This window comes from Garra rufa, chromosome 1, assembly GCF_049309525.1.
Source record: "Garra rufa chromosome 1, GarRuf1.0, whole genome shotgun sequence".
NCBI classification, from domain to species: domain Eukaryota; kingdom Metazoa; phylum Chordata; class Actinopteri; order Cypriniformes; family Cyprinidae; genus Garra; species Garra rufa.
In genome coordinates, this window is record NC_133361.1 from 17,509,378 (window position 1) to 17,530,218 (window position 20,841).

At 39.3% G+C, this 20,841-nt stretch overlaps 1 protein-coding gene across 1 annotated transcript in view; it reads left to right on the top strand.

Moving 5' to 3' along the window:
- The window catches only part of mast1b (microtubule associated serine/threonine kinase 1b), a 36,039-nt gene extending 16,158 nt beyond the window's left edge, over positions 1–19,881 (top strand). Inside the window, exons 5-26 of the mRNA XM_073824947.1 lie at positions 2,465–2,625; positions 2,724–2,799; positions 5,073–5,282; positions 5,417–5,518; positions 7,511–7,643; positions 7,741–7,808; positions 7,933–8,009; positions 8,187–8,395; positions 8,784–8,922; positions 9,195–9,327; positions 11,117–11,282; positions 11,383–11,484; positions 11,758–11,880; positions 11,969–12,078; positions 12,159–12,313; positions 12,564–12,808; positions 12,895–13,104; positions 14,354–14,583; positions 14,672–14,794; positions 14,877–15,013; positions 15,104–15,291; positions 16,237–19,881. Coding sequence (XP_073681048.1) covers positions 2,465–2,625; positions 2,724–2,799; positions 5,073–5,282; positions 5,417–5,518; positions 7,511–7,643; positions 7,741–7,808; positions 7,933–8,009; positions 8,187–8,395; positions 8,784–8,922; positions 9,195–9,327; positions 11,117–11,282; positions 11,383–11,484; positions 11,758–11,880; positions 11,969–12,078; positions 12,159–12,313; positions 12,564–12,808; positions 12,895–13,104; positions 14,354–14,583; positions 14,672–14,794; positions 14,877–15,013; positions 15,104–15,291; positions 16,237–17,738 — 4,599 coding nt within the window. The 3' untranslated portion in view covers positions 17,739–19,881. The remainder of the gene's footprint in view (positions 1–2,464; positions 2,626–2,723; positions 2,800–5,072; positions 5,283–5,416; positions 5,519–7,510; positions 7,644–7,740; positions 7,809–7,932; positions 8,010–8,186; positions 8,396–8,783; positions 8,923–9,194; positions 9,328–11,116; positions 11,283–11,382; positions 11,485–11,757; positions 11,881–11,968; positions 12,079–12,158; positions 12,314–12,563; positions 12,809–12,894; positions 13,105–14,353; positions 14,584–14,671; positions 14,795–14,876; positions 15,014–15,103; positions 15,292–16,236) is intronic.
- The last annotated feature ends 960 nt before the right edge of the window (positions 19,882–20,841 follow it).

The window sequence follows — 20,841 nt, forward strand, 5'->3', positions numbered from 1 at the left end:
GTTTTCATTTTTACATTTCAGTTCAAGTTAATTTATATATTTTTTTCTAAATATGTCTAAATAATTAAATTAAGCTTAATCTACCATTTAATCTTCTTCTTCGTCGTCTGGATCTGGCTTATGGTTTTCGTAAACCAGACTATCAAAACCACCAAAAATCCCAGTCTTTCATTGAGGGGGTGAAAACTTTTGTACAATGAGTCTTATAGTGTATTTAAACTGTGTATTGCTTAAGCAAAGCTTATAACAACTCCCTACTTAAAAAAATAAAAAATAAAAAATAAAAACAAAACCAGCCTAAGCTTAAAGTGGTTTAAAGTGGTTTGGCCAATTTTTAGCTGGTCAGGCTAGTCTTAGCTGGTCAAGGTGAGAGACCTGTTAAAAGACCAGCTATGCTTAAACCAGCTATTTTCAGCTTAAACCGGCTAAGACTAGACAACCAGCCTAGGCTGGTTTTAGCTGTTTTCTAGCTGAATCAACTGGTTTTAGCTGGTTTTAACATGCTAATCATGCTAATTAGGCTAGAAACAGACTAGCAACATGCTAGTAACTATATAATCATGTTAGCAATATACAAGTAACTTGCTAATCATGCTAGAAACATACTAGCAACATTGTAGTAACATGCTAATCATGTTAACAACATGCTAATAACATGCTAATCAGACTAGCAACATGCTAGTAACTAGCTAATCATGCTAGCAATATGCAAGTAACTTGCTAATCATGCTAGAAACATGCTAGAAATAAGCTAGTAACTCACTAATAATGCCAGAAACATGCTAGCAACATGGAAGTAACATGCTAATCATGTTAGTAATATGCTAATAACATGTTAATCAGGCTAGAAACAGACTATCAAAATGCTAATAACATGTTAATCAGGCTAGAAACAGACTATCAAAATGCTAGTAACTAGCTAATCATGCTAGCAATATGCTTGTAACTCGCTGACCAAGCTATAAACATGCTAGTAACATGCTAATATTGTTAGCAACATGCTAATAAAATGGTAATCATGCTAGAAACAGGCTTGCAACATGTTAATAAAATGCTAATTGTGCTAGCAAAATGTTAGTAACTAGCTAATCATGCAATCAACGTGAATCATGCTAGCAACATGCTAATAACATGCTATTCATGCTAGAAACATGCTAGCAACTTGATAATCATGCTAACAAAATGCTAATAACTAGCTAATCATGCTAGCAACATGCAAGAAACTTGTTAATAATGCTAGAAACATGGGAGTATGCTAGTAATTTGCTGATCATGCTAGAAACATGTTAGCAACATGCCAATAACTAGCTAATCATGCTAGCAACATTCTAATAAAATGGTAATCATGCTAGAAACAGGCTTGCAACATTTTAGTAAAATGCTAATTATGCTCGCAAAATGTTAGTAACTAGCTAATCATGCTATCAACGTGAATCATGCTAGCAAGATGCTAATAACATGCTATTCATGCTAGAAACATGCTAGAAACTTGATAATCATGCTAACAAAGTAGTAACTAGCTAATCATGCTAGCAACATGCAAGAAACTTGTTAATCATGCTAGAAACATGGGAGTATGCTAATAACTCGCTGATAATGCTAGAAACATGCTAGCAACATGGTAGTAACTAGCTAATTATGCTAGCAACATGCTAGTAACATGCTAATCATGTTAACAGCATGTTGATAACATGTTAGTAACTAGCCAGTCATGCTAACAAAAAATACTAATTATACTATTAACATGCAAATCATGCTAGAAACATACTAATAACATGCTATTCATGTTAGAAAAATGTTAACAACTTGGTAATTATGCTAATCATGCTAGCAACATGCTAGTAACTTGCTGATCATGCTAGAAACATGCTAGCAACATGTTAGTAACTAGCAATATGCTAGTAACTCAGTAGGCTAATCATGCTGGAAGCATGCTAGCAACATGGTAATAGTTAGCTAATCATGCTAGCAACATGCTAATCATGTTATCAACATGCTAATAACGTTATTTGTTATGCTAGTAATGTGCTAATTATGCTAGTAACTTGCTGATCATGCTAGAAACATGTTAGCAACATGCTAGTAACTTGTTAATCATGCTAGAAACATGTTAGCAACATGCCAATAACTAGCTAATCATGCTAGCAACATACTAGTAACTTGCTAATGATGTTAACATGTTAGTAACACCGTAGCAACCAGCCTGAGTACCACCTATAGTACCCTAGCAACTTTATTTGACTAGGCTTTCTGAAGCCAACCTTAAAGTTAGTCTGCAAACTTTACTTTCTAGTTATTATATTATATTATATTATATTATATCATATTATATTATATTATATCATATTATATGCTCACTATGCACTAGAGATAATGGTTCCAGATACTTCATAGCCTGTTCATGTCTTCATTCTGTCACAGTTCAGATGTATTGAGATGTAAACGTCTGAGTGTTTATCTCCAGTCTTCCAGCTCGTCTCAGGAGCGTCTGCACCAGCTGCCGTCTCAACCCACCATGGACGAGCTGCACTTCCTGTCCAAACACTTCGGCAGCACAGAGAGCATCACTGACGATGACGGGGGGCGCTGTTCACCCCACATAAGACCTCGCTCACGCAGCCTGAGGTCTGCAACACTTACACACACTTACACACTCATGCTCAGGTGTGTGTGTTGCAGTAGTTGTGTTTAACACTCTGTCTTTCTCTTGGTTGTGTGTTCAGTCCGGGTCGCTCTCACTCCTGCTACGACAATGAGATCATCATGATGAATCATGTTTACAGGGAACGTTTCCCTAAGGTAACACACACACACATACCCGTCTCACACCACAGCATCTGTCTACCTGTTTCTCACACCTGTCCACCTTCACCAGTGTCTTCTCTGAAGTTCTGTGAGCACACAAACATATTAAACAGATGCTAGAATCTATTCTAGCATCTAAATTATATATTAATATTATCATTTCTATATTTATATTTGGTAAAACTTGACATTTGTTAGCATTGGTTTACTGTGTTAGTTAACAAGAACAACACTTATAAAGCATTTATTGATCTTAGTTAATGTTATGTTACTGTAATCTGACTTACTGTAAATCAGCAGCATCTGAGCAGTAACACTTTGCTGTGAGTGTCATGAAGTGCTGACCTCGTCACATGAGGCTGTCTTATGGGAGACTGTATTGATTTTTACAAACACACACACATGCACAGAGGCTCTCACTGGTGTCTGATGTCTGTCTCTCAGTTTGCTGTAACACAAACACATTTATAAGATCAGAGCAGCAGGAGGTTAACTGAGGGCGAATGGAGTATTCAAAAGAATTTAAAATGAGTATTTAATAAATATTATAGAAATTATTATTATTGTTACTTTAATTATTAATATTAGGTATTTTAATATACTATTACCAATAATAATAGTATATATACTATTGCAAAATATATATTTAAATATTATCAAATATGGATTATTATTAATAAGTATTTTGTTACAATATAGATAAGCAATATCACACAAGTAGATGTGAGATATGGCTTTATATTGGCCGGACCTGCATCTTAGACAGCATTCTTACTTCAGATTGGTCTCATACTCACAATAAACATTAGTTTGAATATCTGCTGAGGAAAGCGTTATCTTTGTCGTAACATTAATATTCTTTCATCTGTTATTTGTTTGTTGCGTCAAGCTGTTGAAACTAAAAATAACTTACATTTATGGCATTAACTTTTTAATGTAAAAGGTTTTACTGCAGACTCATAAAAACAGTCTCTTGTCGCCATCTAATGGCACAACAATGTAGCTAAAATCACCGTCATGAACACACACACACCGTTTCTCTACACTATTATTAAATACTATTATTTACATTAAGTATTATTTATTGAACAATAATATTTAAAAAACAACAACAGCCATCATAAAAGTGTCACGGTGAGATAGAGGAGGTCAGGGTCCAAATGCAGGGAAGGGAAATTTATTAACAAAAACACAAATAAACAAACAAAAACCAAACCAAAAGGCCAACACGGCACAACACGACTTGAACAATAAAAACATAAACTTCGGGAACGAGAATCACTGAAAACAAACCACACAGAAGACAGGTTACAGGAAACAATGCAGACTCACAAGAGTGGTGGGAGAGTGGAGATTATAAAGTCTGTGGTGATAGTGAACAGCTGTGGAGGAAACGAGTGTCATAATCAAAGACAACAAGACAGGTGTAGACAATCAGGGAAGTGCAGTGCAAGATGAAGGGAAACAGCGACCTCAGGTGGCTGAGGGAAAACCCGCAGCCCAGAGTCATGACAAAAAGTTGCTAGGCAATTCAGTCAAAAGTACAAAGGCAGCGCTCTGATATACAGCATTTAATTTACATTAACATGAGATTTTGACAAAACTATCTTCGCTGGAACAAATAATAAATTGATGAGACCAAAGACTACCATTAAATTTACCCATAGCAAGTTATATTTTATGTGTAACCACTACAGAGACATCAGAGCCAGCTATGAACAAGTACAAGTACATAAACAAGTACATTCTCGCCTGAAAACCTCTTAAAAATACATTCTGTGACACAAAAAGTGTAATATTTATAAAATGATGCTGGATTTGGGTGTCCGCCATGACTCTTGCTGTAAGAAGTACCGTGAGTGGACTGATATCGCACTCTTTCAGATTCGAGGACCAGAAAGAACTGTTATATAAAAATACTTAACAATAACAACATTTTTTTCTAGAATATTTATTATAAAATACTCTTTGTTACTATTATTATTAAGTATTTTGTAACAATACAGAAATACTAAAAGTAGTTTCTACAATATTTATTCATTATAAAATATTTATTATTATTTTTATTACATATTTTGTAACAATATAGAAATACTTAACAACAACAAAAATAGTTTCTGGAATATTTATTTATTATAAAATGCTCACTATTATTATTATCATCTCTAGTTTTAGCTTCATTAATAATCTCTGTATTTGTTTCTGTCAGGCGACGGCGCAGATGGAGGGCAGGCTTCATTAATAATCTCTGTATTTGTTTCTGTCAGGCGACGGCGCAGATGGAAGGCAGGTTGTGTGATTTTATCCACTCGTATTGTCCTGAGAGTGCTCTGCCGCTGGCCGACGGCATCTTGAGCTTTATCCACCACCAGATCATCGAGCTGTCCAGAGACTGTCTGACCAAATCTAAGGAGAGTGTTATCACGTCTGTCTACTTCTTTGAGCTGCAGGAGAACCTGGAAAAACTTCTGGACGATGTTAGTTTATTGCATCAAACCTGTGATTTTATAGTAGATTTATATTAGATTTTATATTAGTAATAAACAGTCTAGAAAAGGTCTAGATATTATCAGCTTAAATGCCTGTTTCTCTCTGTCTGTGTATTTCTCAGGCTTATAAGCGGTCGGAGAGTTCAGAGTTGACCTTCGTCACTGAGTTGGTGAAGAAACTCCTCTTCATCATCGCTCGACCTGCTCGACTCTTGGAGTGTTTGGTGAGATTTTTTTTTTTTCTTGTTCTTTTATCCATTCATCATCATATAACATGATGCTCCAAACCCCTCTGGACACAAACAACACAAGCTTGACGCTTTCCAATTTTCATTTCGACTTTGGAAAAGTATTTTGAACCAGAATCACTGTAAAACGCACAAAAGAGCGAGTTGAACCTGTGCCCGCATTAGCATTTAGATTGGGAGCTGTGAGCGTGTTGCTGTTATCGTTGACCTTCTGTGATTCACTGTCTGAAAAACTCATTTGGAAATGTTTCTGTGCTGCTCCAGGATTAAACCACATGAACCGTTCATTATCCCAGTTAAACAAAATGCTCCCAAAATGAGAGTGTGTTCATGTACTTCAGAAAATTACAAATGTTCAGTTTAATTCAACATTATTTTTTAGAATGTCACAGAAACTGAACCCTAGCGCTGATCCTCAACCAAACAATATCCCCACCTGAACCCAACTGAAATTGCATGTATGACTTAATTCAGAGTAAAAAAGCATGTAGCATGTAACATGCAGAAAGTTATTCCAAACACCCTAGTAACCTTTATTGTAATGTAAAAACATATCCTGATGAAAACTTCTCCAAATGCCTTAGCAACCACATAGCAACACTTTGAACACTATTTCAAACACCTCAGCAACACTAAAAACTATTCTAAACACTTCAGCAACTGCATAGCAACAAGCTGAAAACTTATCCAAATGCCTCAGCAACCGCATAGCAACACATAGAACACTATTTCAAACACCTCAGCAACCGCATAACAACACAGTGAACCCTATTCCGAACACCTCGGCAACCGCATAGCAAGACATTGAACACTATTCCAAACACCTCAGAAACACTAAAAACTATTCCAAACACCTCAGCAACTGCATAGCAACTAACTAAAAACTTATCAAAATGCCTCAGCAACTGCATAGCAACACATTGCACATTATTCCAAACACCTCAGCAACTGCATAGCAACATTCTAAAAATTAATGCAAAGCCTCAGCAACTGAATAGCAACACAATGAACACTATTCCGAACACCTCGGCAACCGCATAGCAATACATTGAACACTATTCCAAACACCTTGGCAACTGCATAGCAACACATTAAACACTATTCCAAACACCTCAGCAACCCTAAAAACTATTCCAAACACCTCAGCAACCACATAGCAACACATGGAACAGTATTCTTAACACCTCAGCAACTGCATAGCAACATTCTAAAAATTAATGCAAACCACAGCAACCACATAGCAACACAATGAACACTATTCCGAACACCTCTGCAACCGCATAGCAACACATTGAACACTATTCCAAACACTTTGGCAACACTTAAAATGATTCCAAACACCTTAGCAACCGCATAGCAACATACTGAAAACTTATCCAAATGTCTCAGCAACTGCATAGCAACACATTGAATAGTATTCCAAACACTTCAGCAACCGCATAGCAACATTTTAAAAATTAATGCAACCGCATACTAACACATAGAACACTATTCTAAACACCTCAGCAACTGCATAGCAACATTCTAAAAATTAATGCAAACCTTCAGCAACTGCATAGCAACACAATGAACACTATTCCGAACACCTCTGCAACCGCATAGCAACACATTGAACACTATTCCAAACACTTTGGCAACCGCATAACAACGCATTGAACACTATTCCAAACAACTCAGCAACACTTAAAATGATTCTAAACACCTCAGCAACCGCATAGCAACATACTGAAAACTTATCCAAATGTCTCAGCAACCACATAGCAACACAGTTAACACTATTCCAAACACCTCAGCAATGGCATAGTAACATACTAAAAACTAAACCAAACAACTCAGCAACCGCATAGCAACACATTGAACTATATTTCAAACACCTCAGCAACCGCATAGTAACATTGTAAAAACTAATTCAAATGCCTCAGCAACTGTATAGCAACACTAATCAATGTCACTCTGACACGTTTGCAGGAGTTTAACCCTGAAGAGTTCTATCATCTGCTGGAGGCGGCTGAAGATCACGCTAAAGAAGGACACCTAATGAAGACCGATATCCCGCGATACATCATCAGTCAGCTGGGCCTAACCAGAGACCCTTTGGAGGGTGAGAGACTGTAGTCACATGACAATCACGCAACACTGATTCCAGTACAGTGAACCGTTTCTTCAATATCTAAACAACTGTCACGTCTGTGTTTCAGAAATGGTCAGTCGAGAACATTATGACAGCGAGGGGCCCGTGACACCGGAGACAGATGACTCTGCAGAGGTGTGAACACACACATACACACAGCCCCGGGAAATCTGAAAATGATTGTTTGTCAGTAAAGCATCTGTTACAAGATGATAATGAGATCCTGTGCAAGAGCTGAGGGCATTTTCTTCTTTTCCAGGGAAAGATGAAACCCATGAAGCCACCTGGAGAGGCAGATTTCCAGACCATCAAACTGATCAGCAATGGAGCCTACGGGTAAACCAGCACACACACACACACACACACACACACACATTTAGAAACAGCATTTTTTTCTAACTCAAATCATTGTAACATTATAAATGTCAGTACTGTCACTGTGGATACAAACACATTTACTAAATAACCAAACACACTGAGAGACACTGACAGAAGTTGCTGTATGTTTCTTAGTGCGGTTTATCTGGTCCGCCATCTGGAGACACGACAGCGATTCGCCATGAAGAAAATCAACAAACAAAACCTGATTCTGAGGAACCAGATTCAGCAGGCGTTCGTGGAGCGTGACATCCTGACCTTCGCCGAGAACCCGTTTGTGGTCAGCATGTTCTGTTCCTTTGAGACTAAACGACACCTGTGTATGGTCATGGAGTATGTGGAAGGTGAGACACGCACACACTTTTATTGCTCTTTTAAAGCTTTATTGACTTTATTAAAGTCTCAAGTACGTTTTGTTTACGTATAAACTCTCAGATGTTTCTCTTAAAGTGCCTGAGAAATAAAGCAGACACGGATGAGTCACTAGTCATCATCCAGGAAGAGTTTAGGGATGTGAAATAAATGGAAAACAGCTCAGATTTGTGTTGGGGATCGCGAACAAATCCAAGCACAGTTTGAAATCTCTTCAAATCCAAGCACAGTTTAAAATCTCTTCTGAAACTTCGTCTTTTTCTCAGGGGAAACATCTGAGAAGCAGGAGGCTTCTGTATTGTTGTCTTATGAGAAACAACTGAGATGTTAACAAGATCTCATATGTGTGTTTCATTTTAGGAGGCGACTGCGCAACACTGCTAAAGAATATCGGAGCGTTGCCTGTGGAAATGGCACGCATGTACTTTGCTGAAACCGTCCTGGCTCTCGAATACATACATAACTATGGAATTGTGCACCGAGATCTCAAACCTGACAAGTAATACGCCAATAACAGTTAAAACTGTTTTGAATTATATGTTATGATGATGGCAGGGAGCAAGCTCATTTAATTAAATGATTACTGGGATTCATTTGCCATCTGTTGGGCGATGACATACAGCATTTCCTGTGTGAGATTAATGAAATCGTTTAATTTGGACAGATTGTGTTATATAATTAAACACATGTCAGAAGTGCCACTCAGCTTGAGTGTGTGCTACTGTAGAGACTGTTTCACATCATCTCCGTCTGTCTCTTTCTCTCCGTCAGTCTGCTGATCACGTCAATGGGTCACATTAAACTCACTGATTTCGGTTTGTCTAAAATGGGTCTCATGAGTCTTACTACAAACCTGTACGAGGGACACATCGAGAAGGACACCAGGGAATTCTTAGATAAACAGGTATCAGAAAATACTTACAATATTCTATACTGTAATGGCGTTTCAACATTTCATTGTGCATCTGTTTAATTTAGTATCATAATCATAACAAATGTAATTAAAACATTCAAGTTTATGATAAAATGTCACTGATGACAACATTTAAGCAATTGGATAGCAACATGCTAAAAATGATTTCAAACACTTTAGCAACTGCATAGCAACATTCAAAAAATAATTCCAAACACCACCGTGCTAGAAACAATTCCAAACACCTTAGCAACCACATAACAATGCACTGAAAACTATTCCAAGCACCTCAGCAACTGCATAGCAACGTGCTGAAGACTACACAAACACCTCAGCAACTATATAGCAACGCCTCAGCAACCACATAGTAATACACTGAAAATACCTAAATAACAGCATTGCAATATGCTAAAAACTAGTCTGAACACCTCAGCAACTGCATAGCAACACACTAAGAAACTATTTTGAATGCCTCAGCAGCCGCATAGCAACACGCTGAAAACTATTCTGAATGCCTCAGCAAACGCATAACGCACTTAAAACTATTTCAAACGCCTTAGAAAACGCATAGCAACTCACTAAAAAAAACAATCCGTACACCTCAGCAACTGCATAGTAATGTGCTAAAAACTACTCTGAACTCGCCAGCAACCGCATAGCAATGCACTAAAAACAATTCTGAACACCCCAGAAACTGTGCTGAAAACGATTCCTAACACCTTAGCAACTGCATAGCAAAGGCTTAAAACTAATCTAAACACCTCAGCAACCGCATAGCAACATGCTAAAAGCTACTCCGAATGCCTCAGCAACAGCATAGCAACATGCTTAAAACGACTTATAACACCTTAGCAACCGCATAGCAACACATTGAAATTTATTCCGAACATATCAGCAACTGTAGAGCAACATTCCAAAATACATTCTAAAAACACTGAAAACTACTCCGAATGCCTCAGCAACTGCATAGCGACACACTGAAAACTACTCCGAATGCCTCAGCAACAGCATAGCAACACGCTAAAAACTACTCCGAATGCCTCAGCAACCGCATAGGAACATGCTGAAAACTACTCAGAATGCCTCAGCAACAGCATAGCAACACGCTTAAAACTACTCTGAATGCCTCAGCAACAGCATAGCAACACGCTTAAAACTACTCTGAATGCCTCAGCAACAGCATAGCAACATGCTTAAAACGACTTAGAACACCTTAGCAACCGCATAGCAACACATTGAAATTTATTCCAAACATATCAGCAACTGTAGAGCAACATTCCAAAATACATTCTAAAAACACTGAAAACTACTCCGAATGCCTCAGCAACAGCATAGCAACATGCTTAAAACGACTTAGAACACCTTAGCAACCGCATAGCAACACGTTGAAATCTATTCTGAACATATCAGCAACTGTAGAGCAACATTCCAAAAAACATTCTAAAAACACTGAAAACTACTCGGAATGCCTCAGCAACTGCATAGCAACACATTGAAAACTACTACAAATGCCTCAGCAACCGCAAAGGAACATGCTTAAAACTACTCAGAATGCCTCAGCAACAGCATAGCAAGAAGCTGAAAGCTACTTAGAACACCTTAGCAACCGCATAGCAACACGTTGAAATCTATTCCGAACATATCAGCAACTGTGCAATTTTAAACTTGTAATTAATGGAAATGTAATGTAGCTCAATTTGTAATTCAAGTTGATGATAAAGTGTCACTCATGGAGTCATGTTAAGAGGCTTGACTATCGTTCTTTGACCTTTGACCCCAGGTTTGTGGCACCCCAGAGTACATCGCCCCGGAGGTGATCCTGCGGCAGGGTTATGGCAAGCCGGTGGACTGGTGGGCCATGGGCATCATCCTCTACGAGTTCCTGGTGGGCTGCGTGCCATTCTTCGGGGATACACCGGAGGAGCTGTTTGGCCAGGTGATCACAGGTAAACACACCTACAATACAAACCTCAAATATTTTACATAGTGAAACTTTCTAATAAATTTAAAAAAGACTTACATAATGTCAAATATGCATATGTGTAGATGACATTGTGTGGCCAGACGATGATGACGCTCTCCCCGCTGACGCGCAGCACCTGATCTCATCTCTCCTGCAGACCAACCCACTGCTCAGACTGGGCACAGGTGATTTGCTGTCACTAAACGCACACTGATGTACTATAACTGTTATTAAGAGTGTGTTATTAAAACACCAGAACGCACTTAGCAACCACTGAGACTATTCTAGCATTTACATTCTAAAGAAAAATATAAATGTCTGTTTTTAATATTATTATTAGTAGCTCATTTGATTATTAATTGGACATTGATTGTTTTTTTACCATATTGCTGTTGGTTTATTGCTGTGTTAGAGTCACGTTCTGCATGTGCTGATTGAAGTCATGTGTTTGGGCGCAGGTGGAGCGTTCGAGGTGAAGCAGCATCCGTTCTTCTGTGATCTGGACTGGAGCAGTTTGCTACGACAGAAAGCCGAGTTCATCCCTCACCTGGAGTCAGAGGAAGACACCAGCTACTTCGACAGTAAGTGATGGACAGACAGATGGATGAATGGTGTGTGTGTTTGTGTCTGATGGTGGGCATTACTGAGTAACTCGTCTGTCTGTTTCAGCGCGATCAGAGCGATATCATCACGTTCACTCATACGATGAAGACGACACTAATGACGACGAGCCCGTGGAGATTCACCGCTTCTCCTCCTGCTCTCCACGCTTCAGCAAGGTTAGACCTAGACTCTGCTGTTTACACAATAGCGAGGATTATGCCCATTCAGGGATTGATCTAGTGCATCTAAATCACAGGTGTACAGCAGCATGGAGCATCTGTCCCAGCTGGAGCACAAACCTGTAGTGACTCGCCGAGAGCCCAAAGCTCACAGAGAAGATCGCAGCAAAAGAGAAAGTCTGGGCAGCCTGACCCTCCGAGACAAGACCTGGAGAACCGGATCCCCTGAGATGTAAGACAGACAGAGAGCAACAACATAACAACCTCCCAGAATAGCCTAGAAATCACCTAACAACAGCAGTAGCACATTTAAAACCACCCTGTATTGCACTAAATCTATTAAAAGCGGCTACTCAGAAAAACTAGCACCTCACAATGTCTCAAGAACATAAAAACATCTTAATTTTGATTATTATTAGAACATTTAACACTAACTGATGCATGATCTTCAGTAAACCCTTACGTTTTTCCTGTCTCTGTAGGAAGCGTTTGTCGTGTTCAGAGTCATCCTTTACTGAATCAGACTCCAGTCCTCCGGGAGCGCGTCGGCGTTTCTCAGCGCTGATGGACACGCACCGCTTCGCTTCTCCACTAGAGGGAGATGGTGAAGTGCACACGCGCCAAACACCCATCAAAACCAGGGGCTTATCACTAGAGGGCACCAGCATGCCTGTCAACTCTGGACTGGTGGAGTCCAGCTCTACGGTGTCAGTGGGACATCTTGGAGGTGATTTGGTTTTCAAAGAAACTGGGTGACAATTACCCAAAGTGCCGCCCAGTGATGTCTTACTTTCATATTAATTTGTTTCTCAGACAAACTCTTGCGGCCTGCCGATGCCACTCCCGCAGTTCCTCTACACATGTCAGACTCGTTTGGGCCTCGTGTAGGAAGTGACCTCGTCTTACGAAGAGCACGGCATCATCAGATTCCAACTGATAGTGAGAAACGCACTGCGACTCGCTCTGGAACCAAAGTCATAAAGTCGGCCTCCGCCACAGCCCTGTCTGTTATCATACCTGCAGGTAGGACCTCAGACTCCATTACATTATTATTATTATTAATTATTATAATTAACCGTAAGTAATAAAATCACAGAGCTTCAACATTTAAATAATTTAAACTAATACAAACACCTCAGCAACCGCATAGCAACATGCTGAAAACTATCCTGGACGCCTCAGCAACTGCATAGCAACATTCTAAAAACTATTCTGAATGCCTCAGCAACCGCATAGCAACATGCTTAAAACTAATCTAAACACCTCAGTAACTGCATAGCAACACACTGATAACTATTCCAAATGCCTCAGCGATCAGCATAGCAACACCCTGAAAACTATTCCAAATGCCTAGCAACTGCATAGCAACACGCTGAAAACTATTCTGAACGCCTCAGCAAACGCATAGCAACACACTTAAAACTAATCTAAACACCTCAGTAACTGCATAGCAACACACTGATAACTATTCCAAATGCTTCAGAGATCAGCATAGCAACACCCTGAAAACTGTTCCAAATGCCTAGCAACTGCATAGCAACACGCTGAAAACTATTCTGAACGCCTCAGCAACCACATAGCAACACTCTGAATACTATTCTGAACACTTCAGCAACTGCATAGCAACATGCTAAAAACTATTCCGAATGCCCCAGCAACCGCATAGCAACAACCTGAATACTATTCTGAACGCTTTAGGAACCGCATAGCAACATGCTGAAAACTATCATGGATGTCTCAGCAACTGCATAGCAACATTTTAAAAACTATTCCGAATGCCTCTGCAACTGCATAGCAACATTCTAAAAACTAATCCAAGCTCCTCAGCAACTGCATAGCAACACGCTGAAAACTGTTCCGAATGTGTCAACAACTAATAAAATATAAATAAAATATTTTGATAAATTGAAATAAAATTAAGAAATACATCAAATTACGTTTGTTTAATGTATAATAAAAATATATTAATAATAAACATTTTTGTGGGTCACATTTATGAAACATTCAGATTTATGTATAAATTGTTCAAAAAACTCTACTGAAGTAAATTGTTTCATTCACAAATTTTGTGTAAAAAAATTGCATGATACAAAATTTTCATTCTTTTGTTTAATGAATAAGTATTGTTTAGATTAGAAATGTCAACGGCAACATTACACCATATGTACACTAACATTTGTACATTAATTTAATAATTTTTTCAGGTCAAGTATTATCAAGCATTTCAATATTCATGACATTCACATTTGGCTTTTGATGTTTGGTTTTGTAGTTGAGCAGCATGGTACGTCTCCATTGGCCAGTCCAATGTCTCCTCGCTCCATCTCGTCCAATCCCTCATCTCGTGACTCGTCTCCAAGTCGTGACTACTCACCTACAGTCAATGTCCTGCGCTCACCAATCACCATCCATCGCTCTGGGAAGAAGTACGGCTTCACCTTGCGTGCCATCAGAGTCTACATGGGCGACAGTAACGTCTACAGTGTGCATCATATGGTCTGGGTACGAACACATTCTAAAACATTCTTCTCATTTATAGCTAAAGTATGCATTACATGTGATGACTGACATTGTTTTCATCCAATCACAGCACGTCGAGTGTGGTGGGCCGGCCCAGGATGCGGGACTTTGTGCTGGCGACCTTATCACCCATGTGAACGGGGAGTCTGTGCACGGATTGGTGCACACAGAGGTGGTTGAGCTCATTCTAAAGGTACGGGCCTCACAAACACATCTAACTCTTACTTTCAAAAGATGTTACTCAATAAATTTAACACGATGCATTGAATTTTTAGAGTGGCAGCAAAGTAACAGTAACGACCACTCCATTTGAAAACACATCCATAAAGATTGGACCAGCGAGGAAGCTGAGCTACAAAGCCAAGATGGCCAGACGCAACAAGAAGTCAGCCACAAAAGATGGACAAGAAAGGTCAATAAAGAGTGAATTCTTTCACAGAAATATACATTTTATCCATATGAATGGTTTGTTCAATTGCTTTGTTTTTTGTCTATTTTGCAGTAAGAAGCGCAGCTCTCTCCTTCGTAAGATCACTAAACAGTCCAACCTGCTTCACACCAGTCGTAGTCTATCCTCTCTGAATCGCTCACTGTCGTCTGGAGACAGTCTGCCTGGATCACCAACACACAACATGTCGGCTCGCTCACCCACGCAGACTTACCGCTCTCCCCCAGACTCCACCTACCTCGGTCAGAGCTCCTTCCACTGCTTTATGATCTATTAAAAATGCCGTCTTTTTACTAGCCTCTCTTACAAAATGTCAATATGTGTCCCTGGACCACAAAACCAGTAATAAGGGTCAGTTTGAAATTGAGATTTATACATCAATGGAAAGCTTATTTGTTCAGCTTTCAGCTTTGATGTATGATTTGTTAGGATAGGACCATATTTGGCCTAGATACAGCTTTTTGAAAATCTGGAATCTGAGGGTTCCAAAAAAAAAAAAATCTAAATATGGAAGGTTTTCTAAATGAAGTTCTTAGCAATGCATATTACTAATCAAAAATTAAATTTCGATATATTTACGGTAGGAAATTTGCACAATATCTTCATGGAATGTGATCTTTACTTAATATGTTAATATATAATAAATTATCTTTTTTATATACTTAAAATGGATTATAGCAGTACAGTGCCAGTAATAGTACTCTAGGTGGTGACAGAGTGCTGAGAATGCCAACTGTAAATTAATATCACTTATTATGTGCCTCACAGAATCCAATGTCTCTAAAGACCACGTTTGTTGCTAGAAGCATTTTTCCATGTATATATTCATATACATGTAATGCATTACACAAAAGTAAGATACAGGCCTAAGTTAAGTAGTTGAGCAATTTGAATAGTATTATCTATGCACAAATGTCTGGTTCAAAAATAACTCTCTTCTATAGAACAAAAGGAGAGTTTTAATTAAAACTTGTCGCCTCATAGTATGTACTTGAGTGACATTTGACCTACTGAAGATGGCATTTCTGTCACATGTGGTCCCTCTTTGCTTTACTGCAGATGTGCATTGAAATGACCTAAATTATCCTTTAATATTTAGCTTCAGTCAGTGTTAGGTATTTTGACTGAATGTGTGTCCTTTTCATGTTTCTTTGAGGTTTTGACCCATTCTGTCCTTGTTCTCTCAGGCACGTCATCTCAGAGCAGCTCACCCGCATCCAGCACGCCAAACTCGCCTGCGACGTCTCAACACATGCGACCAAGCTCTCTTTACGGTCTCTCTCCCAAACTCCACCGGCAGTACCGCTCCGCTCGCTGCAAATCTGCCGGGAACATTCCTCTGTCCCCGCTTGCTCACACTCCATCCCCTACTTCGTCTTCCCCGCCGCCCATCGCTGGACACACCATCGGCAGCTCCAACACCACCCAGGCCTTCCCCGCCAAGCTCCACGCCTCTCCTCCAATCACACGCCCTCGGCCCAAAAGCGCAGAACCACCCCGATCTCCTCTTCTCCAACGGGTGCAGTCGGCTGAGAAGCTCGGCCCACCCCCTCCACCTTCATTTCCATCCTCCTCGTCTTCCGTCGGCTCAGATAGAAAGGGAGGTCTTTGTGTGTCCATGCGGAAGCATGGTTTGGAGGTTGTGCATGCCGATTACCGCCGGGATTCGTTCCACTGCGAACACGCCCTCCAGAGCCTGATGGAGATCGAGGGCGAGAACACGCCAGGAGCTCCGTCCTCTCCGCCTGACCAGACACCAACGCACACGCCCGGCCAACTCATGATGAGTCCAGTGAGGCAGCTCGGAAGGCAGGACTCAATTTCGGTTCGAGAGTCTGAGGGAAAAGCGAGGCAGTCTGACTCAAGTGAAGTCGTTTTAAGGACTGTGTCGAAAACCCAACCAGTAGCAGCCACCTTGGATTCCAAATCAACCCAGTCTAGTGAGCCACTTCAGAAGGAGAAAGTGGCCTCTAAGTCTGAGTCTTCCCAAGTATCACTCGTCTCAACTGGGAAGGAGGCACCCAGGGATGCAGGAAAGAGCGAATCTCTAAATGCAACAGAACCCAGCCCCAAGATTTCAGAGCGGACACCAGTTGTCCAGAGCTCTGGAGCACAGGAACTCAAACCTCACAGCCTGGAAAATGGCAAAGACATGGTAAAGATCCCAGTGAAGGAGAAAACTGCACAGACAATGGCTCCAGAAGCAAACAAGTCAGGTAAAGGATCTCTAAACATTCAGGGGACTGGACCAAGTTCTCTTGGTGCACCTAAAGTCAAAGAAGCAGTTCCTGCCCAGTCTAAAACCATTGAAGAACGGGTTCAAACCCCACCGGGGTCAACCAGAGGCTCTCAAGAAGAAAGATGTCGCCTGGAAGCGGCCGAAGTTTCCCCAGCCTCTCCGTCTCCAACTGCCAGGTCGCCTTGCACAAGCAAATCACCTGGCGACAGGACCAGCTTCGTGACGCAGCTCACCAGTGTGGCTAAAACCGTCCTTGGGCCAATGAAGTTGGGTTCTCAGGATGGTGGGAAGGCCAAGGACAGCTCCAAATCCAATGAGGACAAACGAGCCGCAACGTTGGGAAAGTCCGAAGCCTCGTCTGGGAGTCGCAGAGGGTTGACGGGAACGTGGCCCGGGCCTGGCTCGTCAAAAAATGAAAAGGCATCGAAGAGCTCTTCCAAGCATTCGTAATATTCTAAAAAGTTTTGAACTTTAAATGGGAAACGTTCCCAGTATTTGTCTAAATGCAGACTGTTCAAAAACTCACAGCCATCAAACCAAGATATAAACAAAAAAATCATTAACAAGTAAAGGTGCTTCAAAATGACCATTGTCAAATATGTTTGTTTGTGCATATGCTGTAAGAATAAATGCACCATCATATGTGGATGTAGAACAAACCAGTACGTCTCTCTAGATGCATGTTACATGTATATTGTGAATAGAAGAGTCAAAAAAAAAAAAATAATAAGATATGAAAAATGAAACAAAGACCTAATGCTAGTGATCACTGCACATCCAATCATTCCTGCCCCGGTCTGTAGAGGGCATGACCTGTCATTCATCACCATATCTACCAATCAGTTTGTCAGATTTAGAAACGAGAGGTAGTCAAAGTGTTTACCTAGTGACCGACACCATAGATCTAAATGATCTCAGTCCAGTACCTTTAGTCTATACTGTTAAACTGCCAACAGTAGCGCTATACTAGAGGCAACGGAATGCCTAACCAGAGGTTTGGGAGGGTTGAACTGGTGAAAAAAGGGAAATGATTGTTGCACAAGGACAGAACTATATGTATAAGTGCTTGATTCTGCTGTCTTAATTACATTTGCACTGGAAAAAGTCAGCATGAAATCAAAATTTACCATATTTACTTTCGTAATGAATTGCAAAGTTGTTTAATCTGCATATTAAATGTCATTTCTGCAGTCAAATAGCTACTTTATAGGAAATGCAGCCTTTTAACCAACTAGTAATTTAATGCATAAACATAGAAACATGACCGTTATGGAAGTAAATTGGGTTGCAGATGTCGATTCATGTTGACTTTTATGTGGATGATTTAAATGTCTTCGGAAAGAAGTAAGGAGAGTCTATATAGTTTTAATTTGCCATTCTGAGACTGAAGGAGAAACCTCAAGGATGGCATTGCTGAGAAATGATATTGAGATTATTAGATGAACTCTATGAAGAAAGTAGGTCACTATGATGTCCTCCTGTTAGATTATCTATCTATATATTATAGGCCAGTAAATGCACTGTGGATTATACACTTGAATTCTTACAAATCTGACGAAGCCTGAATTATTCTTTAGTATATGCAGAAGAGTTTGTGAAGTATGAGGTGGTATGTGTGTAGATGTGTTTAGTTTTACTCCATTCAGGGCTTTTAATTCACTTTTGCTACATTGCGTCCAACTTTTATAAGAGTTTACTTTACATAGTAGGTTGACATGTAAACATCTAGTGGTTTGCGAGAGATGAAACGATGTTCTGGAAGTGGCTTCATTTTACGTGTGGAACTGATCCAATCTGTTTACACTTTAAATCACACGGTCACTCTCACGTTTGTGTGAACTTTGTGTGTAGTGAATCTAGCGATGTCTTAGGAGTGTTTGGTGCCACGTTGATGCAATGATTTTCTTCCAAATCAGCCGATCCTTGATTCTTGATCGACTGTCGTTTGCCAATAGAGGACTTTACACTTTACCCAAATATATTAAATTGAATATGTTCTGTGGTATTATCATGGTTTTTCAGACAGTGTACCAAGATAATACCATTTTTATCTGGAGATCCGCCTTTAATATACATGGATTCAGTGGTATCTAGGATCCATGGTATATATCAGGTAAACTCATTGTACCTTGAGAATAATGTCATCTTTTATAGGTTTAATAATATTTGGGTAGGGTGTATATGCCTTTATTATGTTTTCAGATTGATTTGTGCTGTAAAGTGTGTGTATGTAGGATGTAGGATCGATGGTGTCAGTTTTCTGTCCGTGTGTTTAGATTCTGTAGGCATAGCGTTTGCCTGAGACACCGTTACTCACACAATGATTACAAGCAATGTTACAGAATGCACTTTATTGATTTATCTCTTTGTATTTATTTATAACTTTATTCTGAATGATTTTCGCCCTGTTTGATTATTAAAAACTGTGCTGCTTTGCATAAATCTTCCTCAAACTGTTTTACCTGTGATTTTTTTGTACGCTTCTTGTATCATTGTTTATTTACAGTTTTTTATGATTTCTCACCTCAGGCAATGTTATAAACTAATGCAATTTTAAAAAATGTCAATAATAAAGTGGAGTAATAATAAATAATGCTTGTTTTGTGTTGTTTGTCCTCTTGCATGTGTTTGTAGATAAATGTTCAAATGATAAATTAAATATTGGTTAGTTATAGCAGGATTTACGACAAGCGATGTGCACATCAAGCTTATTAGTTTAAAATATGTATAAGCAGTGTTGCCAACAAAATTCACAGCGAATGAATTACATATGTTTACTGTGAACATAAGGTAACTTGCTAAGCATGCTAGCAACATGCTAGTGACATGCTAGTCATGCTAGAAGCATGTTGGTAACTTGCTAATTATGCTAGTAACATGCTAACAACATGCTAATCATGTTAAAACATGTTAACAATATGCCAATCATGCTAGAAGCATGCTAATAACTTGCTGATCATGCTAGTGACATGTCAAAAACATGTTAGTAACATGCTAATCATGCTAGTAGCTTGTTAATCATGCTAGAATCATGCTTGCAACACGCAATTGATGTTAAAACATGCTAGTAACATACAAAATTTGACTCTGTAGACAAGGAAAAAGTAAAAGTAATCCTGTACAGTTAAATGTTCCATGATGCCTGCATATAACGTTCTATAACAGCATCTGTTTCATTTAGTAAGAAACTGTGCTCTTTGGCCTCATCTCATGCACACAAGCAAGTACTTTAATCATTTTAAACCGGTCGCAGAGGCTCTCTTCATTCCTGTGAAAAAAACAAACATATTTCTTTCATTAATGATAATTATTTTTAATTAGTAAAAATATTTTTCACATTATATTTGAATTAAATTTATGTACAATGGCAACGTGAAATCCACATTATTTCCTTCATATTGTCCTTAAAATATGACAGTTTTTTCTGTCACAGTATATAATATAATAGAATATAATTTTTTTTGGAAAGAGTCTTACTATACTATAGAGGGAGCTATGTGAAGTGTAACGTAATATCCAGCAGTCCCGCCCCCTTTTTAAAATAGCCAATAAC